Below are 12,861 nucleotides of genomic sequence, written 5' to 3'. Positions count from 1 at the left end.
TTCGGCTTCGGTTCCTGCTGCAGCCCCCCTCTGCCCAGCCTCTCCTCCTCCTTTACCTCCTCCTCCTCCTCCGAGGTGGTTTTGTTGTTCCCTGGCCCCATGGACAGGCCAGGACTCATCGTGCCTGCTGTTGTGCCCGTCACTTTTCGCAGCATCCCCGCATTTCCCCGCTGGCGCAGTTCTCAGCAAGGGCTGCAGTGGGGCACGGTCCTCGCTTCCCAGCAGGGGGACGGGGGAAGCACTGGGTCGGTCTGAGGCGAATTCCAGTGTCGGGAAGGCAGCATCCCTGCCTGCCTGCCCTGGGCTGCCTGGCGAGTGTCCCCCTGCACCTCCTCGCGGCCACGGGCAGCGCTTCCCTCCCTCTCCATGACCCGGTCCCTCCATCAGCACCGGCCCCAAGTGCTGTTTCTGCAGCGTTCCTGCTCTCCACCTCGAAGCCCTGCGAGTTCAAACACAGCCCTGCAAGCAGCCGGACCTCGGGGCCGCCCTGCCCACGCTGCAGCAGGGCTCTGGGACTCTGCTTGTGCCCGTGCCAGCAGCTGCGGCCGTGACCGCCGCGGGACGTCCCCACCACGTGTGCTGCTGGTGCTGCTGGGTGTGAGGCTGGGCTGTGCAGCGGGTCGTGGTGCTCGGTGGCTTCTCATGCACCACCCGGCTGTGCTCTCATGCAGGGAGCCAAAATCCCCGTGCAGTGCCACGTGCCAGGCTGCTCGGGGTGGCTGGGGCAGGATGGACTCTGGAGGAGCACTGAGGAGCCTTCCCATGGCTGCTTCTGCAGCACATGGTGGCTCTGTGGTACGGCCGCTGCCCTCATCCGTGTGTCACAGAACAGCTCGGGTTGTTGGGGACCTCAAAGATCATCCAGCTCCAACCCCTGCCGTGGACAGGGACGCCTCCTGCTCGATCAGGCTGCCCAGGGCCCCAGCACACCAGAAGTCGGTGCGCACACGGCCGTGCTGTGCAGTGGGGTCAGTGGCACCCCTCTGAACGATTCCTCTCCCTTCACCTGACACACACCGGGGCAGAACCAGCAGTGCTGGCGCTGGCTGTGGCACCTGGAGCCCTGCCTGCTCCCCGTGTCACGTCCTGGCAGTTGCTGCTGTTGCCCCTCGCAGCCCTTGTTCTCTCTGAGCGTGGCGTTCCCTGTGCTGGCTCCGATCCCTCCTCGGTGCAGCCTCGGTGCTGCCTCCTGCACCTGGGAACAAACCCTCCTCCTGCAGCTGCAGGAGATGTTGGTCCTGGCAAACGCTGTGGATGTGAGCGATCTCCTGGTGGGGTCGGGGCAATCCGGGCAAGTGCTCGGGTCATTCCTTCTCCCTGCTGTGCTGGAAGAGGGAGGGCTCGGGGGGATTCGCGTGAGCCGGTGAGCAGCGCTCTGCTCGGCTTCTCCTCTTTCCCCCTCTCTTTGTCTGCCTTACAGTTTACTGCCAAGCAAAAGGAGCAGCGTTTTCCTCACGTGTGCTCAGATGGGAGAGGTGCTGGAGTCTCCTTGCTCTGTTCAGAGAATGAAGGAGTTTGGGTTGGAAGGGACCTCAGAGCCCACCTGGTTCCAGCCCCTGCCGTGGGCACGACCCCTCCTCCAGCCTGGCCTTGGCCCCCCCAGGGATGGGTCCCCCCCAGCTCCTCTCCGTGCCCTCACATCTGGTGTCAGTCCCTCACTGGGCTGTCAGGGTTAGGAGAGGTCGTTCCCTTCAGGGTGAAATTCCCGGTGCCTTTTGTGTTTTTAATACAATTTTACAAGTTACCAGTCCTCCACCGTTTGTAACAGACTCCGCGTGGTGCCAGAAGTGCGCTCCCATTCCCACGTGGAGATGAGCCTAAAAGGAAGGCAGACCTGGCTGAAGGAGCCCCGATCCCATAGGGACAGGGGCTGAAATGCCCCGGCTGGGCAGCGGGCAGCAGTTGGTGAATGGTTCTGGCTGGTGGCGGTGCTCACCCGATGGTGACACGGCACAGACGTGGCCAGCAGCCACCGGGAGTCCCGAGCCTCCGGTGGTGCCTCGCTGCGGGTCCGGCTGGGGAGCAGTGCCCGGGGTTAGGGGAAAGCCCTCGCTGCCTGGCGGGGCTGCAGGAAGGGGCTCGGGGCCGTGCCCTGCCTTGGCACCAGCACCCTGCCTCTCTGCATGGCACAGCTCAGGGGAACGTTTGGGAATTGCCGGCGGAATGGAACGAAGCAGGAAGGCAGATCGGTCTTACAGCACCAGTAACGTCGTGCGGTGGGAGAACCCCACGCTTGGGTCAGAGCTCCAAGAAGTGAAGCCCGGTGCCCACGAGATGTGGCTCACATCCTGCCCGGACGCCTGGCACCGGCTGAGTTTCGGCAGCACCAAGCCGTGCCGTGGCACGCCGCGTCCTGCAGCTCCGGCTGCCCCGTGCCGGGAGCGCCTCTCCCGCCCCGTGCGGCGCCACGTGAGGGCCGTGGCGTGCCCCGTGCTCACGCTGTGCTCGGTGTTTGCACTGCTGGCGGTGCTGCCCGTCACCTGCGAGGGATTTTCCTCCCAGCCCCTTCCTGGCAGCGCCGTTCATCCGGCACTCGGCTGCGTCACCCGGGATGGTGGCACACGCAACGGTGCGCAATGCCAGGAGGAGACGGGGGCTGTTTGGGGGCTCTTTGGGGGCTCTTTGGGGGCTGTTTGAGGGCTGTGTGAGGGCTGGGCATTACGAGGGCCTGCAGTGAAATGGGTTGTGGGCAGGGATGTGCCGAGCACTCCCCCTGTGCCCAGGCACAGCGCCGTGCCCCGCTGCGGCTGGGGGAGGCGCAGGGAGCAGCAGTGGTGCAGCCAAAGGCCGGGTGAGGCTGAATCATGGAATGGGTCAGGCTGGGAAAATCCTCAGTGACCATCCAGCCCAGCCCTTACCCTGGCAGTGACAGGTCCACCACTAAAACACACCTCAGTTCTACAGCTATACGTTTCCTGAAGAGCTCCAGGGGTGCTGACTCAGAGCTGGGCGGTTGGCTTGCCCCCGACAGGCTTTTGGGAGGCTCAGAGCCCAAATTCAGCTGCTGAGAGAGGTGCTGGAAGTGGGGCTCCAGGAGGAGAGGTGGTGGAGCAGACCCAGCGCTCGTGGCACAGGGGCAGGGCTCTGCCCACGTGTGGTGCCTGGAGCTGTTGGCAGTGCTGTCGGTGAGCGAGCCCTTGGTGCCCTGGGGGCTGTGAGCCCGGGCTGAGCGCTCGCAGTGCCGGTGTTGATCGTGGCTCTGTGGTTCTGTGGATGTGGTTTATTTTTAGTTGGTCCCCAGTGGAGTTGGACCCGCTGATCCTCGCAGGCTCGGGGCATTCCGTGCCGCTGTGTCCTACGGGATGTGCGCGGTGCCCGTGCCACTTTTGAGGCAAATTTACCTCTCTGATTTGCCCCCCGGCCTCAGCAGGGCCGTGGGAGTGCTGGCAGGCAGCCAGCAGCTCTGGGGGGACACCAAAAATACCCCGGGGGCAGCAGCCAGCAGGTGCCCGGTGCCGCGGGGGGGCCGTGCAGCACGTGCTGTTTTTAGGCTGGCGCTGCGGCCCTGTAATTATCGGGACAGGAGCCCTCGGAGCTGGCTCGTGGCTCCCCCGGGAAGCAACTGGAATTTGGCGTTGGGTAAAAATAGAGCATGTTCCTCCCCAAAATGCTTTTAGTCGCTGTCCCCTGGCCCCCCCCCACACCCTCCCCGAGCGGAGCCGTGCGTGGGCCGCGCTGTTTGCTCGGTGCCCGCTGCCCTGAGCTGCTCCTCCTCCATCACGAGGCTGCTGCTGGTGGAGGAAACCCAGCTCAGGCTTCCCGAGCAGCATCCCTGCTCCACGTCCTCTCCTCCAGTGCACTTGCAGCAGCCCTGTGGCCTCTCCTGCCTGGTGCGGTGCCGTGGGGCTGCCCCCACGGGACACAAACCCCCCCGGGAGGCATCCAGACACTGCGTCCATTTCTCGGGGAGAACCTCAGCTAGCTGTGCGAGCACCTGGGGTTGTATAAAATGTGCCCTGCTGCGAATGTGGAAGTCCTGAACGGGGCTGCACAGACTCCTGGCGTGAGGCAGCGCGCCCATAAACACCCGCGTGCTCGGGAAGCACGCCTGAGTGCACCGTGTCAACCCAAAAAGCCTCTTGTGGGGAAGGAGATGCTCACACACACAGCCCGTTTCGCCCGAGTAACCGTGGGCTGTCCGCCCGTGTCACCTCCCAGCCCCAGCACTGCCTCACGCTCCCTCGCTGCCTGCTTTCACTCAGCTGTTCCTGCGTTGCAGCTAAACGGCTGCAGCTCCCGTGGACACGGTGCTCAGGGGCAGGTGCAGCAGATGCAGCAGATGCAGTGCCCGCAGCCGGTGCAGCCCCACTGAGCTCATCACACCGCCGTCACGCAGCAGCCTCCGGCAGCCAGGAGGAAATGTGGTGAAAAGAGGCGGTGAAGGTAACGCTGGCACGCTGCGTCGCTTCCTCCTCCTGGGCGCACGCTGGGCGAGCAGAGAGCCCAAGGCACCGGCGGGCGTCGAGAGCTCAGCCCCTGCCCTGCTTCCACCACCCAGCAGAGCCACGAGCGCTGTGGGTCGGGTCCTGCGGCTCCTGGGTGCTGCCCTGGAGCGCACCGCGGGGCGTTGGGCTTGGGGTGTGGGTGAATCACGGGGTTTGTATCCCCAAACACCAGCTGTCCTGCGCTGAAAATGCCTGTTGTGGTCAGCAGCTGCAGGAGAGAAACTTCTCCCCGTCGGAGCGCCCGCCCCTGGCCGAAGCTGGAGCTCCCTCTCAGCACTCGTTGCCACGCTGTGCTCGCCCCTGCTGCCTGAAGCCGTGCTGTGTGTGTAACCTCACGGGGCACAGGTTTGTGCAAACCGATATGGCACGGCTTGCCTGGCACGGGGAAGGCGTGGGGAGGCTCGGTGCCGAGGCAGCGATGCCCTCTGTAGCTGTCCTGCTGCCCTCTGCCATCCCCCAGCCCATCAGTGGTGTCTGGCACCTGCTGCCCCGGGCTGCAGTGCCGTGCCGGGGGTGTTGTGCTGCTCGGCTCCCCCGTCCTGTGCTGGGGATGCTCCTCGAGGCCATGTTTTAATGCCTGGGGACGGCTGTGGGACACTGAGAACCCTCCTCCTTCCTCTGTTTGTCTGGACTGATGGATCTGATGATGTAAAATGCCACATGGCACCGTTTGGGCTCTCTCCACCTCCATAAAGCCCTGATAATCGGAGAGTGTCGGGGCCGGGCAGCGTGTCCCTGCCTGCTGGGGGTCCTCGCACACCTCGCCCCTCGGCTGGGCTCTGACACTGGGGCTGGGGAGCCCTGGGCACAGGCACGGGCAGGGCTGGGTACAAGCGGGGCCCCCCAGCAGCTTTTCACTGCAGCGGTGGCTTTCGGGTTGTGGTTTGTGGAAACCTGGGAGCTGAGTTGGCATCCTGACCGTCTGGCAAAGTGCCGGCTGGGCAAACCGGTGTTCAGGGAGCTCGGGTTCCCCGTGAGGAGCTCTCACCAGGGTTAGGAGCGTGCAAGCCACGAGGCTGGAGCAGCCCACACCGTGTCACCAGGAGCAGCATCCCCCCGACACGAGCTGCAGCTCCTGGTGCTGCGGTGCCTGCGTGCACCCTCGGGCCGCGGAGGCTCGGCACGGCCTTTGTGGGGGGCTCCTTGAAGGGCTCTGGGGGTCTCCAGGGGCGCAGGGGGCACCCGGGGCTGGCCCCTCAGCGTGCCGAGGGCATCGAGGTGCCTTGGGAGCACAGCGGGGGCTTGTGTGGGCCGGGGGCTGTTTCCACAGCCCGAGGTTTCTGTGTGGGACTTCCTCTTATGTCCCTGCAGGAGCATTTCCAGAAATGGCCAAGGGTGAGCCAGCGGTAGGCAGCTGTAAAACGCTTATCTCGCCGGCTGCCAGGAACCCTGCGGGCCCCGAGCAGCACTTCTCTGGGACAAGCTCTTGGAAACAGGCGGATATTTTTTTTTTAATTGCTTCCTCTTATGCCTTAATGTTTCTAAAGATAAATACGACTCTCCTCTTGGCGTGTGCTCAAGGAACAGGAAAGCTTTACAAAAGAGGAAAGCTTCGTATCAGCATGTGCCGTGCCTCGGCTCTCAACCTGTGCCGGAGGCGGCAGTAAAGCGTTTTCTCCCCCCCCTGCCCAGCACAATGGACGTGCCGCTGTCCCGGGGGTCCTGAGCCACCCTCTGTGACGGGTCCTGAGCGAGGAGGGATCTCTCCGGACCCGCTCAGTTCCTCCTGGGCTGCGGGTCAGGGCTGTCATCGTGGAAACATCCTGCGTGGGCACGAGCAGCGGCTTCGGAGACCTCGGGAGACGCCTTGGTCGGAGATCTGAGCGGGCACTGCCGGAGGGGGTGGGAGGGCAGCCGGGGTCACCCATGGGTGGGCAGGGGACCCGTCCCGTGGGCATGCAGGGGACTGGTGCCACAAGTGGGCAGGGGACTCATCCTGTGGTTTCTCAGGGTTCCCCCCGCAGCACCCAGACCCCGAGCAGTGGCTCCGGTGGGTCCCGGCCCCGGTGGCCCCGGCGGTGGCCGCGCACGGGATGGTGTCCGGAAGGAGAGGGGATGTCTCGGTGACACTTCTGGGCCCTAATTGGAGATCGCTAAGAACGGGTTTGAGAACGGTAATGACAGCCTGGGGACGAGAGCTGGGGCCCGGGCAAGGAATGGTGTGAAAATAGAATTACGGAGAGGTCTGCGAGGGAGAACAACGCCGTCCAGTTCTGTGGAGGCTTTAATTTTAGCTCTTCTATAAAAGTCTCCTTACCGAGCAGCTCCCCAGCTCGGCCAGGGCTCCCAGGGCTCCCGGCAGCGCCGTGCCCCGGAGGAACGCTGTCGGGTCTGGCCGGGGGCCGTGTCGTCCCGCGGACGCGGTGCCGGGGACGTTTTTCTGGGAGCGAAGTGACCCAAGAGTCGAGTGCTTCGCCTGCAGCTGGGAGAAGTTCCGCAACTGCAGGAAACTTTCCCAGCAACAGGGCGCTCCCCTCCTCGTTGGGCCCGCACGTAGGCAGCTCGTTTCCCCGTCCAGCGGTTCGGTCCCATCCTGCACTGTTTGTCCCTCTGATCCTTATCACCTCGTGTTTACGGAGAGCCGAGCGTGTCTTCAAACATCACCCAGGCGATCTTTAAACAGAGACCTCGTTTGTTTTCGTCCTTTTATTTCTGATATACCCGGCACAGAAGCTGGCATGCTGAGCGCGACCTTGGTTCTTTACGGAGTGTTTCGCCCTAAAAACCACCAGAAGTGGAATTAGAGCCCGCAGCCTCCGCGTCGCCCTGCTCTTGTCCTGCAGGTTTGCTGTGGGGCCGCTGCTCCTGTTGGTGTCGATTCAAATCTGCCTCGAGTTTGCGGCTGCTTCCAGGGCTGCTTGACTCAGCTGGCACGCAGGCATCTGGTTTTCTCGCCGCCTGGGAAAGGGCCGAACTCTTGTCTTTTCCCAAGTTTTCGCCCTGTGAAGTGGCACTAAAACATGAAGCGAAGAAAAAAGTGTGGGTTATTTATTGGTCTGGCTCGCCGGCCCCTCTGCAGACACATGGGGCAGCGGGTCGGGGCTCTGGGAGGAGCAGGAGGGGACAGCACGAGCCCAGCGAATGCCACCACCACGGCTGGCTGCCCGGTGAGCCGTGCCCTCAGCGGTGGCATCGTGCTCCCGCGGGGCCGCGGTGGCTTTGGGGCACGGGTGGGCTTCTCCCCGGGGGAGCTGGGACCGCGCAGGGGCAGGGAGGAGCGGGGCAGCTCCATCCTCAGCACCGCACACAGCCCTTTTGTGCTCCCCCATAGCAAAGCCATTCTTCGTGCTGGTGTCATAAATATGTAACGGGGGAACACTGCAGTTATTGTGTCCCGGGCAGACACTCGCCGTGTTGTTCGGGGCTGCCGTGCCCTCCGGTGCGCGGGGTTTGGCCGGGCTGGGACCTCCGCTCCCCACCCTGGTCCCGGGGCAGCCGCGGCCACCGGTGCTGGGGCTGGGGCTGGGGCTGTTCGACGTGCTGGGGCAGCCCCCAGGGACCAGGGGGGGTGATGTGGACCAGGGGGGGCAATGCTCCCGCTGCTCCCTGGGGCCACCGCAGCGGCACAGCACCCCAAGGCGGCCGGGACCTGGTTGGGTTTAGGAAGCACTGCCCTGCTCACGGCTCGGCACCTTTCTCTGCAGGCACCGTACCTGCTGTCTCACCCTGGGGTTGTACAGGTGGCTTTTGGCTCACGGCAGCCTTCAGACCCCTCCTGTCCCTTAGGGCAGCCCCGACCCGAGGGGAAGCAGCCGTGCTGCTGGTGCCCGCAGCGCCCCGCTCTCCGTTCCGCAGGGGTGCGCCCGGTGCTCCTGCAGGTTGCACGAAGTCTCGTGCCGCTGGGACCGTGGTGCTGCACATCACCGCAGGTCTCTCGGGGTCCTGCACCCTGCTCCCAGCACAGAGCTGCCTGCTGTCCTGCTGGATCCCAGGAGCACAGGGACACCCTGCCATCCTGCTGGATCCCAGGAGCACAGGGACACCCTGCCTCCAGGTACCGGGGCGGTGGAGCTGTGGCTGCTCTCAGTTCCCGAGCACCAGGCCTGAAATCCACCTCGTGCTGTCCACGGTCTCGCTGCCACCGGTCCCTTGGCTGCCTCCTGGGGCTCACCTTGGTGTCCAGGCACCAGCTGTGAAGTTGCAGGGCACTGAGGGAGAAGCAGGGCTGTGGCTTGCAGGATCAAGTTCCGAACCCCTGACTTCCCCCTGATTCCTTGCACAGTTTGGTGAACCCCCAAAGCTTCTCCCGGAGGAGGAGATGATGTCCGTGGTGTCCCTGTGGTGTCCCTGCCTCTTGTGTGCCTTTGTGCTGACCCCCGTTGGCTGCGGTGCTTCGTCTCCTCCGCTCAGCGTGATGAATCCCCTCGTCTTGGAGGAAACTCTGGGGCCAAGGGGGTGAACACAGGAGCCTCAGTGTGACATTTGTATGAGGAGGACCTCAAAGGAGCTTCCTCCTGAGGCTGAAAGGAAGAAATGAGAAGGGATTTGGCTGGAGCCTGTCTCCAAAGCTTCTCTTCTGGGGTGAGGCCTGACGGGCAACGCAGGGGAAATGAGAGCCAGCGGTGACGGCCGGTAAGGATTGTGTCTGAAAGTGAAACAGCAGGAGTGGTGCTGGGGTGAAAAAGGAGGCTGCTTCCTGCTGGGGGAGCTGGGGAGGGGACCCGCACAGCTCCCAGGGCTCTGCAGGAGACACATCCCTCCCTGCTGTGCCCACTCCAGCCCGCGCAGGGCCCTGCAGCGACGTCCCCCACGGCTGTCGTGGCTGCAGCTTGTCCCCTGCCCTCCTGCTGGGCAGAGAGAAGGGGGGCACTCGTTGTAGTGCCTCCAAGAGCTGGAGTGGCTTTTCTGGGCAGCTCGGTGCTGCTCAGCAGGCTTGAGTGTTGGCAGAGGTCACGGTGCCTGCAGTGCTCCGGCCGAGGGCGAGCCTGCAGCCCGCAGCCGAGCGTGCCGCGGGGAGCTGCTGGTGCCTGGCCAACCTCGTGCGGGTCGCAGCCTTGGGCTGCTGTCCCGTGCTCCAGATCTTTTGTGCTTGGCCAGCAAACAGGAATCGGGGAGCTTCCTGCTGCCGCTTTCTCGCTGCGGGCTCCTGCAGCCCGGTGCTCTTGGCCCGTGCTCAGCCGGGGCCGTGCCGCTCGCTGCTGCGCCTCGCCTGCTGCTCGCTTCCTTCCCCAGCCTCCTCGCAGCAGCTGAACGCGGCGTTCTGCTTGCTTCAGTGCCAGCCATCCTGGACACTCAGGTGCTCGTTTGGTCCACACATTTGCCTGGGCACTTCCCCACGGTGCCTGCTTTCCCCAGGCCCTTTCCGTGCCGTTTCTCTCCAGCCACCGCGTGGCAGCGGTGCCAGATTCTGGCCCTGCAGGTGGAGCTGAGCGCGGCAGAGAGGTGCTGGCACGTTAGTCACAGCGGGGCAGCAGTTGATGCAATAGCTCCTGCTTCTTGCGGGGTGATTGCCCAACGCTGTTTCACCCTCTTCGTGGCCTGGTGAGGGTTATCTCGGTCGCTGCTTGCTCCGGGAGCACCATGAGCAGCCTGCGGGCAGCCCCGTGCCCGCCTCCATGGCACGGCGCGGGCAGGTTTGGGCCCGGTGGGGGCTGAGCACCTCGTGGTGCTTTAAAACAGCTGAGCTTGAACCAATTTCAGCTGTGAGATGCCGGGGAGCAATTTGAAGCTCCTAATGACCTTGGGAGCGATGTCTGAGTGCTCTGGAGGCTGAGCACGGGCTGTGCAGTGCTGGGGGACGCAGGCAGGGCCCTGGGCTGCAGGCACGGCCCTGGGAGGAGCTGAGCCAGCCACGATCCCCTGCATGGAAGTGTTTCTTCAAGTTCCCTCATGCTGCTGTCACAGCGAGGGGCAGGTCCAAGTGGATGGAAACACTGCTGCGAGCTTCCTGCGGGCAGTGCCAGCCTGGAGAGGTGCGCAGGGGCTGGGGGCAGCCTCCAGGCTGGGGGGACGGGGCTGCAGGGCCCAGGGGATGCTCCGGGAGCAGGGCACAGGGCCCCTGAGCGCAGCCCCGGTCCGGCTGTTCCGCTGGGCACTGGGGCTGAGCTGCTCTCGTCCCAGCACTCAGTGGTGTCAGGAGCAAGGGGAGCGGTGGGGAGCTTCTCGCTCGGCCACAGCCCTGGCCGGGCTGGGAGCTGCCTGCCCCGGGAGAGTGTCTCCAGCGTCCCCAGTGTCCCCAGCGTGCCAGCGTGCCTGCCCGGGCCTTGAGGTCACTGGGTTGTGGTGCGTCAGCTGAGTGTTTAACTTTTTGCTTATTTAGAGTTTCCCGTATTGTGATAAGATCTCATAAACTTCCAAATATAGCCCGACACGGATCCCGGGCGTCGCAGGCTGCCCCAGGAGCAGCGGCCAGGTGTCACCTTCGGTCCCGCGGCCGTTCCTGCGCGGAGGAGCCGGCAGGAAGGAAGGAGAGGAGCGCGGCAGCTGCGCCAGCGCCCGTTCACACGCACACGTGCCTTCCCGGGACGGGGAGCAGAAGAATCGGCGAGCCGGGCCGGCTCCGTGCCGCAGGAAGGGCTGCGCTGATGGAACAGCCCGATAGGCAGATGTGTGCCGGGGCAGGGAGCAGGAGGCAGGGTCGGGCTGCCCGAGGAGGGACCGAGGGGAGCGCCGGACGGCTCGGCACCGACGGCTGCTCGGAGTTTGTGGGCCAGGCCGGTTGGTGGTGCTGGCAGAAGGAGCTGGGGCGCATGGAGGGCACACCTTGCTAAATAACGTGCTGGAGAAACCCAGGGGCTGAGTGCCCTCTTGCTCCAACATCTGCCGGAGCGACCTCTCCATTCGTGCTGCCCGTGCAGCCCCGCAGTGCTGGAGCAGGCAGCCCTCGCGGCGCTTGGTGCCACCGCTGCGCCAGCCCTGCCCGAGGGGCGGGCGAGGGGGATTCGGCCAACGTGCCGCCTGGCACTGTTTTCTTCACAACTTGGCACTGACCTTTCCATTTCGGTCCTCGGGCTATAAGTGGCATCTCTTCTGATGCCGTCTTCTGCTAAATTCAGCTGTGGCTGGCCGGTGGTGAGCGGGGTGGTGGAGACAGGTCTGGGTGCCCAAAATATCCCGCCGGCGGCGCGCACCTCCCGGCACGGCTCCTCCCGTGACGTGGCCCCACAGGCTTGGGACGTCCCTGCCAGGAGGAGAGGAGGCGTCCGCCGGGACCCCCGGCGGGTCCGTGGGCTGGGGCCACCCCTCCGCCAGCGCCCTGGGTGCCTCCCTGCAGCTCCGTGCCCTGGAGCAGGGATTTACCGTGTGTAAGCTCATAGCTGAGGGGACGTGGGCAGTGCCAGGCCACATCGCTGGCCTCACAGACAGCTCCAGGAGCGCAGCAGGAGTTACAGGAGCCTCAGTGGGGTTTTGCTGCTGCTTCAGGCCCTCTGGGTGCCTCCTGGAGCGCTGGCCTCGTCCCTGCTGTGCCCGGCTCCGTGCTTACGTGGCCAGCTCGGGCAGGGGGCGAGCGGGGGATGCTCGTTTTGCTGGGTTCAGCCGGGGGAAGGTGTGGGTGGCCTTCAGCAGCGGGGTGGGCTTCAGGTGATGTAAAGCCACGGGGCAGCTGCGGGCCCCAGGGGAACCCGAAAATGAAACAGAGCAGCTCGGTTCCATTGTTCGGGGAAAACGTCGAGTGCCAAGTTGCAGATAACGAGCAGTGGCAAGGAGGAAGGAAACCAAGGGTAAACTTGGCCGGAGATCTGCTGCACTTCTGCTGTGCCAGGTTGTGCATCCCCAGAGCTGCTCGGGGCTGTTTGCTCCTGTGCCAGGGCGCGCGTGGCCGTGCCCGTGGAGGGGCTGGGGTCGCTGCTGCGCTGCCGTGTCCGTGGGGGTGTCGTGCTGCTGGAGCTCTGCCTGGCATCACCAGGAGGCTGCCTGCCCTCTAACCCTCCTCTCCTTCCTGCAGGCAGCGGGGATGGACAGGGACAGATCCTGCAGCGCTTCCCCGAGAAGGACTGGGAGGACAACCCCTTTCCTCAAGGCATCGAGCTGGTGAGTGTGCTGCCCTTTGGGGCCAGGGCCTGGGCCGGCTGTCCCACTACGGCCCCGCACTGCCCCAGCAGAGAGCAGCGCCCACCCGCCCCAACACAGCCCTGGCAGCGGTGGGTTTCGGCGTGCCCCCACTGCTCCTGGCCACGCTTCCCTCGGGAGCTGCACGGATGAAGCTCCACGTCCCCGTCCCCAGCAGTGGGGCTCGTCCATCAGCAGAGCTCTCCCAGCGCTGCCCAGCCCGGGCCGGCGGGGGCTCGCCCTGCTGCAGGGCTGGGTGTGCTCCTCTTGCATCCGCCGGGCCAGGGGTGGGGGCCCTGGATCCCTCCCCCAGCCCTCCGGCCGCTGCCGTGCAGCCCTTTGAGGTTGCGATCGCTGCTGGGTCGTACCCAGAGCGACACACCCAGTCTAATTTGGCGCTGCGTGGGTTCTTCACAAACCAGCTTTT

General features: G+C 64.9%; 1 protein-coding gene across 7 annotated transcripts in view; it reads left to right on the top strand.

Moving 5' to 3' along the window:
• SBF1 (SET binding factor 1) overlaps window positions 1–12,861 on the top strand; it is a 62,240-nt gene that overhangs the window by 15,765 nt on the left and 33,614 nt on the right. For all 7 annotated transcript variants that reach the window (XM_084520548.1, XM_084520546.1, XM_084520543.1 and 4 more), the window contains exon 2: window positions 12,331–12,416. In XM_084520548.1, coding sequence (XP_084376674.1) covers window positions 12,331–12,416 — 86 coding nt within the window. The remainder of the gene's footprint in view (window positions 1–12,330; window positions 12,417–12,861) is intronic.

Source organism: Aythya ferina (assembly GCF_964211825.1).
Source record: "Aythya ferina genome assembly, chromosome: 1".
Classification (NCBI taxonomy): Eukaryota; Metazoa; Chordata; class Aves; order Anseriformes; family Anatidae; genus Aythya; species Aythya ferina.
This window is presented reverse-complemented; position numbering and strand designations above follow the sequence as displayed.